The 12,568-nt window shown below is 36.7% G+C and overlaps 1 protein-coding gene across 1 annotated transcript; it reads right to left on the reverse strand.

The window, feature by feature from the left end:
• Window positions 1–750: 750 nt before the first annotated feature.
• Window positions 751–4,445, reverse strand: cckb (cholecystokinin b). Its single transcript, XM_065289819.1, has 3 exons — window positions 4,345–4,445; window positions 3,603–3,847; window positions 751–1,208 (listed from the first exon to the last, which is right to left on the reverse strand). Exons 2-3 carry the CDS (start codon window positions 3,844–3,846, stop codon window positions 1,078–1,080), a joined length of 375 nt encoding a protein of 124 aa, XP_065145891.1. The 5' UTR covers window position 3,847; window positions 4,345–4,445; the 3' UTR covers window positions 751–1,077.
• Between the last annotated feature and the right edge of the window lie 8,123 nt (window positions 4,446–12,568).

Genomic DNA, 12,568 nt, shown 5'->3' on the forward strand with positions numbered 1-12,568 from the left:
ATGCTGGAATTGCTGAAATAACATCCAATCTATTGATGTGGTAATGTGATGTAATATATCGCTGCTGTTGCATTTAATCTGTGAATGATGATGAACGTAAATGTGATTAACATTTGTCAGTATTAGATTACAGCATAGCAGCATTTTGGCGTTAATAAGGGCAAGTGAAGGAAAATTGTGATGCTTGTAATGTGACAGTTCTGTCCTGGGTATCTAAATATTGTATTAGATAGCAGTGTCTGGATATTTGTGTGTGTGTGTGTGTGGCTGCTGATCTGTATGTCAAATTCACTGCAGTTTGAGGATTGTCCTGTTATAACAGTGAGGTCCATTGCATCTGTCCGTCTTCCACCTGACAGGCTATTTCGGTCTCAGTACGCCTGTCAGACAGAAATCTTTACCCTTGGACAGAATATCAACCCCAATGGGTCCCATGGGTTTCCCTTAAAGTCTTAAAGAAATCTTCCTCTGTCTTTCTCTTTTTTTCTCTCTCTCTTCTGAATAATTCACAGTCTTTTCTATCCATGGTCTTTACAATCTATGCTTTTATGTGTCTCTAACAGCCTCACATTAAGCCATAAAGCATTTCCTCTATTTATCCATTTAGTTGTTTATTGATTTTTTAGCTTACTCCGTCTTTACAAGACATAAAATATTTGTTAAGCCATTTGGTGACCACTTCCTTCCATTAGAATAAATACAGAGATTTTTTTAACACCACAAAAGAGTTTGATACAAACTGCCGGAGCCTTTGGGATTTATGGCCAAAGTTGAATGCTGACCTGATTTATTGAAAACTATGGTTTAGGATTTGACACACACTTTAGCTTGATGGATCTCTTTTATAAGCAAAAACCATTGTGTATGTGACAGAAAATATGAAATTAAATTACAAGATTTAAGAACAACAACAATACTTAGACTTTTTTTTGTATTTTTTTCCAAAATTAGGCATGTGTGTATATTGCATTATACTGGTCTCTTAACAAATGTACATTAGAATAATAATAACAATAGTGTAATAAATATACTCTTTATTTTTAGCAGAGAGGTGTCGAGATGATATCTGTGTGGATTTTATGATGAGTATTCATATTCCTCTGCACTCCGGCGGCCAAAATCCATCCAGCCGACGTAATCCCGATCTTTTATCCGATGGCTCACACTGTTTGCTTTGCTGTTCACGGAGGAGTTACGACGAACGGATCCTACGAGAAAAACAAGGTAAGTGCTTAAAATAGGAAGGATTGTCACATGCTATCTCTATTTCAACTCGTGATTCTAAGAGTCAAACCCAGCATCAAGTAAAATGATGTCTGCTTTTGTGCTTTTTAAGCACCGTTTCTAAAATCTGAAATGTACTTTTTTAGAAAAGATTGTAAAGATGAAATAGACAGAGAGAGATGGCAGGTTGCCGTCTGACAGTTATTTGAAGCTTTCAATATAAGTGTGATGTGTATGTGAAGATGCCTCCCTGACATTGTTAATGTTTCTGTTCAGACATGTCTTGTCTCAATAACTCACTGTCTCACCTCTGGGTCTGATCCCAACACCTATAGAATGGCTGTGTTACCCTCACAAAAAAGTTTTTTGACAGCTCATATTTAACTTTAAACAACTCATCCCATGTGATGTCAAACTAAAGTTTCACTGCCTTTAATTTTTTTGCCACCCGTGAACATAAATGAAAAATGTTGATGGGTTAAAGGTGTTGAAATACTGAAGTATGGAGTCATTTAAACACACATCATTTGTACTAGTTTGTGTACCAAGGGTTTACCTGCTGTGATATGTGTTGTTGCTAAGCAACAATTATTTTAACTATTAATTGGGACACAAACATGCTGCTTCAACGTCTGGACAACGTTGCAACAACATACAGCGCGGCAAATGTCACTCAAGCTGTTGTGATTCTTTTTCCGTGCAGCAGATGGGAGAATTGATAACACAAAACGTAAACTACAAATTTTCCCGAACTCATTTTTGGAGGGAGTTGAAGACTTGTTGTAACAAGCCTAATTTTTCAATGTGAGAAACTTGCACCTCCCACTCTCAATTATTAAAAAACACACGACACCGACACACCGAACAAGAAATTAAGATGTCACGAGAAAGTAGAGCTCTCATTAATGGGAGCAATTAGTTTAATAGCCATTGTCGTCTGCTTTTTCTCTGTGGTTATGTGCATTAAATACACATTATTGTTTGTCTATTATAATGGGACATTTCAACTCCACCCTGTCCTCTTTAAAACGCTTTTCAATATAAAGGTTGCTAAATGGCTCTTTGTCTGGCTGTATGGTTCACCCACACAACCTCTCAGTTGCACAAAAGGTTTTTTTAGTGGAAACGATACACGAGTAGTAATTTTATTTTTATTAAACAATCTGTTGTGTTGACTGCTCTCTACCATGTAGGCAAAATCCACCCCACGCACAAACACACATTAAAGACGTGCCTAATCACTGTTTGCCAAACTATGCATTTAATAACCTATAATCTATCATTTTTAACTGTGAGTTAACCGTTATAATAACTGTTGCATCACATTGAGTTTACATGTTTTAAGGCTGAATTCCTGTTCCTGCAAATATGAATGATAATTGTTTTTTCCCTTTGAAGGGGTTACACCCTAATGAGCAGTTGTGCAATTTAATGATGTACACCTGACCAAAACACATCCAAGCCCCACGCACCTCGGGCATAAACACGCTTCATTCAGCTCTGTTTGTGTTTTAGCAATGCCCGGCAACGCTGCCCCTGAGCTAGTACGTGACAAGCGTTTTCTTTCATTATCCGGAAACGTGTAATTTCACGAAAATGATTTTACCTGCCGCTCGACAGGTGTGACAGGATGTTAAACAAAGTTGTTGTTGATCCTCTATTTAATAGCTTTGCTTTAAATGTGTGATGTGGGTCATTTTTCTCATAGAAAATTCTGTAGAAATTTGTGTTTTAAATATAACAATGATAGATCTTTAAAACAATGACATTTTTTTAAATGGTACACAGTTTTAAATTTCTTGAGGTCACCTGTGGGAGCTACCTACAGTAAACAGGTTCATTGAGTTCGCTGAGCTACAGGGTCAAAAGTATAAAAGTATCTCTGAGTCTGAAGGATAAACAGAGACAACATAATGTAATGAAAGAGGGAGAGAGATCCCATCACTCCTCATTAACTCGGGACAGCAGTATTGGGATCTGAGATGCATGAGGCTCTTGTCCGCTGGCAACTCTAATTAAAGCTATTTATTTTAAAGATTAAAATGACCCATACTCTGTTTGTCTCCATCTGATAGCGTTCTTCAGTTCATCCTGTTGTCTTGGTTGTATTGAAGTACAGATATTTTTAGAGTTTTGTTGCAATTGTTCACCTACTTTGGTATTCAAGTGAATAGTGGTTGTGTTACTCTTAAGGATTATTGTTGGTCGCCTGAGAGTTGCACAATTGCAGTGTGAAGAATATATCTAAGATATATAGAAATATGTGTTTTTTATGTATGATTAGACCCCACAATATTTTTATAAAATTGCTGGCTCACAAGACAAAATGCAGATTTTGGCATAATGTTGCTCAGCGTGTGTTAAGTCGAGTCTCTCACCTTTTTTGGACATGAGTTTGGCTAGCAGTTGGCTGATGTTAGCGCGGGGGTCTGAGCCTGTTTCAGCCACTGGCTGCTGTTGGAGGCTGGCGGAGCGGGCGAGCCGGCGGTGCTCACTCCCGCTGATGTCCAGCTGTGAGGGAAGTGGACTGTCCCCAGTGTCAGGAGTAGAGGAGCGGGGCCGTCCCAGACAAGAGACAGAAAGAGCCGCCAGGATCACACAAACGCACACACTGCTGTTCATCCTAAAAATGTGGAAGAGAAAGATAGTTAAAGGAATACTTTTACTTTGATTTCTTCATTTTTTTTCATGTATTTCTTTAATTTTATTTCATTTCTTTGTTTTGATTTTATTATGTTTGATCAATTTTTTTGAAAAATTTAATTTTAAATTTGTGAATCAGCTTTAATGTTAAATATGTAAAATAATGTAAGTTATGTAAAATAATATCTTTTTTGTTTTTTGAAAAGTTGGACCATTTTATTTGGCTCTGTTGTAAAATAACACAAATACAGTCAAATTAAACTCCAGATACAATGTTAAACTTGAAATGTAACATTTTAACTAGACTATATGGAACATGTTGAATAAAAAAGCATTTAGTACATGTATAATAGTATAGTAAGTATATACACTATACCTTTAATGTAAGTAATATTATTTTAGGTAGATAGATAGATAGATAGATAGATAGATAGATAGATAGATAGATAGATAGATAGATAGATAAGAGTCTCTTACCTTTACTCTGTTTCTGTGTGCTTGGAGGAGAATGAAAGTGGGTTTTCTCATGAAGGAGGGAGAGAGGCACTTATATACCCAGCTGTGACGTGCACACGCATGCACACGCACACGCACACACACACACACACACGCTTATATAGACATGTATGCACTTGGCAAATATTTTAGTCATAAAAATATACATACAAACTCAATATTTGCATATGCTCTTCTTAGAATGACAGTAAATATGCTTTAATTGTTTAGAGGACACTCACCCACAGTACATACACAATGACAGTGATAGGGATGGGTACAGCTCATTCACTACAACAAATCTGAAACTGGTAAGGGATGTGTGCAAGAGAAGTAGTCTAGAAACAAGCCCTTTGTGTTGCTCTGGGTGGGGTGTTTTTATGCTTTTAAGGTTTTTTGTATGTGTGTGTGTGTTAAGTGTGTTGTCCTTTCTATCACCCCAGCTAATAAGTCCTCATTCAGCTCCTGTTCAAATGTTTAAGGAGTGGAAGCTATTTATATAGCGAATTGGTATTCACTTCAATACAACTGTACACTGACCACAATAAATCTCTGGGTCACTGATTGGCCAGCTAATCTGTACGTTGTGATTGGCATGACTAATTCTGACGTCAGCCGGAAATGTGACGCTCCTTACCATGTTTGAAAGATTCGCTCACAATGCAATGCTAACAGGAGTTAACTTACAGGCTGTGAGTCTAAAGCGGGATGAATTATGATAATGTCGATCTTGTCTACATCACCAATACCAGGAAGTAAACTGTTGCCTACAATCCGTGTGTTTGTTGTAGTCCAAGAAAAGAGATTTGCATTGGAGACGATAACTCGCATCATTGTTTACTTTGGGGTTTGTACCTTTTGCATATCGTTAACAAGTACACTTACACACTAGGGGCCCTATCTTGCACCCAGCGCAATTGACTTTGTCAGTGACGCATGTATCATTCGTATTTTGCGCCGGCGCACAGCGGGGTTTTTCCCTCCACAGATGCACGTCAGCAAACTAGGGAATGAACTTGCGCTCCCTGGGCGGTTCAGCGCAAAAAGGAGGCGTGTTGCGGCGCAAACCATCTCTTATGCTATTTTGCAGTTTCAAAAAACAATTGCGCTACTAACCAAAAAAAACTAGTCTAAAGTCAGTGGCGCGTTGCGCGTGGTTCATTATGCTATTTTAAGGGCGCATGCTTGACCATAATGTATAGCGTGCACAACGCGCATACACTTTGCTTATCTAATCTACACAGATGCAACAGTTATTTTTGCAAATCATAAATTGATACACTTAAAAATATTAATACACGAGATAAGGGGAATCATAGTGGTGAGCATTGTGGTGATAGTTTTTATTTATTCTCATGCAAATAACGATTAAAATATTTTCATAAGTTTATTGTGTGGCTGTATTACGTTTATTTTATGTAAATAATAATTAAAATGTTTTCATAAGAAACCTTAATGTATATGAACTTGATTTGTAAGAGTACTTTGGGGTTGGACCTTGCTTGCGTTTCTTGGGTCCGATTTCAAAGCCCCTAAACCCTTTCAGCGGTGAGGGTGGACGCAGCGATGTCCTCTGCTGGCGTCAAGTCCTGAGGCAGATCCATCTCCCGTTACACGGCGTGCCCAATTTATGCTGGCAAGCGTGGGATTCCCCCGTACAAGGACGTCGGTCTCCTCGGCTGTGAACCGCTCCTGGCGTGCGCCTGGTAAATCCGTCATAATAATAGCAACCCGCCATGGAACTTGCGCCCTTGCGTTTAAAGGGAATGTTGGCTAGCGTTCTGATTGGTTTATTTGACGTTACGCCCAAACCACACCTATGAATAATGAACCTACTTCAGACCAACCCCTTATTGATTTGCGCCCGGCGCAAGAGTTATTTCTCACGCCGGGAAAATAGCAACAGCGCCCAAGATCCGCCCACAAACTCACTTGCGCGTTGCGCTTCGCACTTGCGTTTCAGATCGTTAAAATAGAGCCCTAGGGGTGTAACGGTTCACGGTAAAGAATCGAATCGTCCCGTTATCCTCTCACGGTTCGGCACAAACGTGCTCCGCGATGCACCGTGTTTGATTTGACCACGCATCTCTAATAACGTTTGGTGAAAAAACAATGCATAAAACTGCTAATGTATGGTTCTGAATAAGCTATGTGTGTGTTTACAGGAGCGTACCTGTCCAATCAACTCGTAATATGCAAATCTGTTGCCAACCTCACAGTTCCTCCTCACGCGAAGGAGAAAAGCCGCTAACTGGCAAACTCTGCTTAACGTACTGCGTGCGGTCTTCCAGTTAGCTACAGTTAGCTACTACTTTTACAATGGAGTGGATACTTGTATTAAAGTGTTCATCAAAATGATACTTGTGCTTTTCCCGTATAGCTAAACCTGTTTAAAAATGTACAATGTTTTTTTCGAGTGTACAAATATGCAATAGGAAGTGCGCTCCACACTGCAGCTCCATAGGGGGTGCTAATTGTACCCTGGTGTGCCATCCGCCATTAAAGGGACACTTTACTTTTTTTGAAAATATGCTTATTTTTCAATAAGCTATGCTAAAAGTGGTACCGCCAGACCCGGAGATCAGCTGAATGGATTCCAAAACGGTACAAAATCAAATGTTTAACTCTAGGGAAGCTGGAAAATTTGCATATTTTCAAAAAAAGTGGAGTGTCCATTTAAACTCATGATGTTAGTCTATCGATTTCCACTTATAGGGGTGGTTGCACAGACAGGGATGATCTAAAGCCAGGACTAGACCTTAGTTTAATTAGGAAATATGACCACACATAAAACAAACATGCCTTACTAAAAACATTACTTGCATTTTGAGGCAAAACAAAAGGCACTGATGTACTTTAAAATATGTCAGTGCAAGTTGTTTTCAGTTTGGACAGCTCTTATGTTTCTTTATAGCCGCCTTTCCACTGCACACGACATACGGAAACGACAGTCGGAGTTCTCCCCCTAGTGGCAGTCGTAATGAAGTTTCAGTTTAATCGTATATGGAAGGGAAGCTCATTCCATCGCAAGAGACTTCATTCTAATATTTTTACCATGGTGGAATAAATAAATGAATGCAAATGAATGAAACAATAAACAGCTATGCATATATGACAAAGATTGCCAATATTTTTTTGAGAGAACATATAAAGACAAGATTAAAATAATTACATACACAAATTAAATTAATAATGTATTTATTATCAGTAATCAATAGTGTTTTTTTAAGGATTCAAGTGTAACTAATAAAGTTAAACCAAAACGATTAATCATTTTCACCTCACACACAGTTTGTGATTGGAATACAATGAAAAACATAACTTCTGGTCGGCATATCGCATGCGGTTTAGTCGCACAAGTTCAAATTTTTTAACGCATCCAACCGTCAAAACGGATCCGATATTTACGCATCCGCAGATGGTCGGCACCTCACGCATCCGCTTTACGACTCTCCATAGGAAATGAATGACTTCCGGCTTATCGGCCGTCGTTTGTCGTGTGCAGTGGAAAGGCGGCTTTAGTCTGGGACTAGTCTTTTTTTGGGAAACCACCTTATTGTGTTGTAAATAATGCTTTTTTTCTTGCACAGACTGATCAATTGGTTTCATAAGATGTGAATATACCATGAGGAGTCAGAGGCTACTTTGTGTTGTTTGTTTCTGCTCTCTAAACTCTTAAAGGAATATTCAATTTTCTTAAAATAAAAATCCAGATAATTTCCACCATGTCATCCGAAATGTTGATGTCTTTTTTTGTTCAGTCGAGAAAAAATTATGTTTTTAGAGGAAAACATTGCAGGATTTTTCTCATTTTAATGGACTTTAATAGACACCAACAATTAACACTTAACACGTAACAGTTTTTTTCAACAGAGTTTCAAAGGACTCTAAACGATCCCAAACGAGGCACCCTTGGATTTGCAGGTCTATACGAATGACTACAATGTAAAAATAGGCAACATGAAGTTAAAACAACTTGGTTTTGCAAGTCAATTCAACCTATTTTTTTTTGTTTTGGCTAGTGAAAAGTTGATATAACTTATAAGATCAAGTTGATATTGTTTAACTTCATTTTTTAAGTTGAAGTAACATAAAATATATGTTGATTTGACAAAAATTTTTTTTTTCATTTTTGGGTGAACTACTCCTTTAACACCATAAAATTTCTTTATTTGCCCTGTCTTGACTTTTCACCTATATTGTCTTTGCTGTTATTTCATTTTTTTTTTTACTTTTTCTTAACCCTTCTGCACAGAATAGATACTGTTGTGTAGGATAAAAGACTCAAGCTGATTCTCTTTAGATAACACAACTGATCAGCCATAATCAATATCTATTGATGCCTTCATTTGCATGGTAATAAGAAGATAAGGAAGCAGAATTACTAATTGTCTGTAAAGCCCTGACAGTTTTTCCTGTATGAACTCAAAAGAATAGTTTACCCCCCAATAAAAATATTTTTTTTCTTAAATGTGTCACTTTTTATCAATATAATGGAGCATGGCTGCCCCTGGTCCCCATTCATTTTTTTATATATAATGGAAAAAGCAGCTTTGCCATTTTTGCTATATATCTTCTATGATGTTCCACAGAGAAAGTTATATGACATATTTTGTTGGTGAACTATTCCTTTAAACTGTACTGTACATCACTGTACTGTACATTTCATCTTTACTGTTGACGTCTTTTTTAAAGCCTGCACGAGGTGACACTTTAAGTTAGCAAAAGTGATTTTGATGTTTTCACATAAAACAGCTGTGAATCAAGAGGTCTTCACCTGTCTCTCATTCGTTTGGCCTCTCACTATTTCTCTCTCTCTTTTGGTTATCAGGGTGTAACATTTGCGTGGTCGGTGTGGGAAGACTTGTGTGGGAGGTGCTGTGAAGCGTGAGAATTGATTGGCTGGCGTGTGGGAGGTGTTTGTGTGATTGGAGCGCGTTGTAGTGTGAAGACAACCTGCCCTTTAATTTGCTTTACTTTTCCACAGGTGTAAAGAAAAGTCAAGTATGGGCTCTCCGCTCACAAACGGTTTGATTATTGTGTCAATCAAGGAAGTTCAAAGACCAAGACCACTGACCTTTGACTTCTCTGTGAAGTTAGGGCTCACAAGATTTGTCTGAGTTGTGGGCTTAAGCCAGATGTGGGCGAAGGGATGTCAAATCCAGCTCTCAACTTTTCTTTATAAAATTGCTTAGAAATATCTTTGCATAGGGATAAAAGTTTTGGTAGCACTTTCTATGAAGCCAGTAATGCATTACAAGGGACCATTCAGTATAAGATTCATTATGCAATGTCAAGATATAAGTGGTAAATACCAAAAAAAATTATCCCTAGATGTCACTGGGGCAGTACCCTTTCAAAAAGCACACATTTACCACAGTATATAGGTACAAATTGGTACCAAAAGTATCTCTTACTAAAGGGTACTGGGCCAGACAATTTTTTTTCTTGTGTTATAAATCATACTCTTGAAAGTAATAACCACAAATAGATAAGCATTGTAATGTATTGTGACTGTTTATTGTTGATAATAAAAATAAATAATAAACTAATAACCAATTATTAGACCATATTACTTTGTATCATAATGCATTAAGAATGCTTTTATAATGCATTATAAATACAGGCTTTATAGATAGTGGTACCACAGTTTTTAACCAATGAAAAAATTTCTTTAAAAACACATCAAGGGGTTGTGCTTCTTATAATATAAAAAATAATTTACAAAAACTCCCGCCAAAACATCTTGTCACTCACAATCATTAATTTCCTCAAATTGGCCTGTTTGAAACGATTACCCACAATCCTTCCAAAATCGATCCATATATAAAACTCGGGTGGTTTTACAATCTTCGTGCTGCATTAACTGATCGTCCTGTCTATCACGAGGGTCAATTCTAGATCGAGGGCCGGGAGGTTAAACAGCAAATGTAATTGTGCTCACCTCAAAGTCTTCTGGAAAGAAATTATACCAGCATTACCAAAGATTATACCAATAATTGAAGATGACCTATGTAAATGTATGCTTCTTGCACTAAGAAGCTAAACTTTGCACACATGAATGAGTAATTTAAAGCTGTTTCTCACTGTGCCTCTGTCCCTGTCTGTCTATAATTACAGACTGGAGAGAGACATGTCAATTAATGATACTTAATTACCACATTTCAGAGCAGAAAAAAAACAAGTTACATACGGATATTAGCTGGGAAAGGCAGAGGAGACTTATGCTTAAAACTATTTCTAAGTCTGGAGACTAATATGTCCTACTTCTATATCTATTTACTTTCTACATGCATCTTTCCAAAGCAACTTAAAGTGCATTCAAAGTCTACGTTTCTTAATTTATTTATATAGCACTTTTCAAATTTTTGCAACGACTTTACACTACCCAGGTGAAAAAGTAGTACACTTCCATAGTGTACTTAAAGTGCTTTATTTTCGCACACTAATTTTGTACTTAATATACTAAAAATTCATCTTTAGTACTTCTTAAGATGTTCTTAAAATCATCTAAGTGTACTTCACTGTGCTATTTTGAGACACCATGAATATGAACTAAAATGCATTTTTAACATACTATCTCTGTATTAAAAAATGTATTTACTTAACACTTGAATTAAACTTGAACTCAACTTTCATACAAAGATGGGTTCAAGTTTACTAAAAGTGGTATCTAAATACATTTTTTAAATACATTTTTAGCACATTTTAGTTCATATTTATGGTGTCTCAAAATAGCACAGTGAAGTACACTTAGATGATTTTAAGAACATCTTAAGAAGTACTAAAGATGAATTTTTAGTATATTAAGTACAAAATTAGTGTGCGAAAATAAAGCACTTTAAGTACACTATGGAAGTGTACTACTTTTTCACCTGGGTAAATACATATTGGTGAAGACAGAGATGGGTTCATATGTGACCTGTGGATTAAAACTTAAAGTACACTACTAGTTGAGCTACTAATTTGTGTGTTTCTTGGTAGCTAAACTCATGATCTTGGTTGTTTTAGCCTACTAGTTGAGCAAATAGCTTTGGTATCCCTTGGGAATCGAACCAATAACCTTGGCACTGTTGTCCTACCATTTGTGACCCGGTCTATGAATATCCTGCTAATAGTAAAAGTAGTGCTGGGCAAAGATTAAACGCAATTAATCGCATACAAAATAAAAGTGATTTTGTCATAATATATGAGTGTGTGCTGTGTGTAATTATGTATATATAAACACGCACACATTCATGTATGTATTTAAGAAACATTAAAATGTGTATATATTTATTTATATTTTTATATATTCTATATAATATATAAATAAAAAAATAGATATATAAATAACAAAATTCTAAAATGAATAAATGTGTGTGTGCGTGATAAAATATACATTATAAAACGGGCAGTTCTGGTTCTTCATTCTGATTGGTTGAAACGCGTTCTAAGCCGTGATAAAATACACCGGTAACCTCACGGTTCAGACCACATTACATTAGTATCACTGCGCCACTGTTACTGCGTATTGATTTATGAAAATAAACACCACAGTCTTAAATCATATTTTTAATTTGTCTACAATTGCACTATTAATGGCGATATCCAGATAACTGTCAATAAATATTGTTGAGTCATCTCGTCGATAAAGAGAAAACGTTGTCTGAGGAGTTTATAACTCAAGTTCACACGTCCGCTATTATCCACTGGGTGGCGATCTTACCCAACTTAAACACTGACGCATTCACTGAAAACACCGTGTAGTACTGTTCATGGCTCCGTCTGAATCTGATCTCTTACTAAAGTTCTTCACAAAAATGGAATTATCTCCGCTTTTAATAAAAAAATTTGAAAGGTGATAAGAGATCAAATGAAGGTAGGATGAAATGTTTTTTTGTTTGTTTTTGTTTCAAAGCGGATGGTCTGTTCTTTCATTTGACATTTTATGTTTATATAAAGAAGATAATTTTTTGGAAGGCATTAAACTATGGCAACTTAAAAAAAAAAACGCTGACGGGGAAAGAGTTCAGCATGCTTCCAAGCATATTTGATCATCACTTCAACAGTTGCACGATATAAATGTTAATGTATAAATTAGATGAATGGTGATTTATAAAATAAACACCACAATCTTAAATCATATTTTCATTGTGTCTTTGCTGTGTCTGTGTTGGTTGGGAACTGCGCTCTGTTTCAGTCACACTTGATTCTGAGGAACTAC

This window comes from Paramisgurnus dabryanus, chromosome 19 (genome assembly GCF_030506205.2).
Source record: "Paramisgurnus dabryanus chromosome 19, PD_genome_1.1, whole genome shotgun sequence".
Taxonomy (NCBI): Eukaryota; Metazoa; Chordata; class Actinopteri; order Cypriniformes; family Cobitidae; genus Paramisgurnus; species Paramisgurnus dabryanus.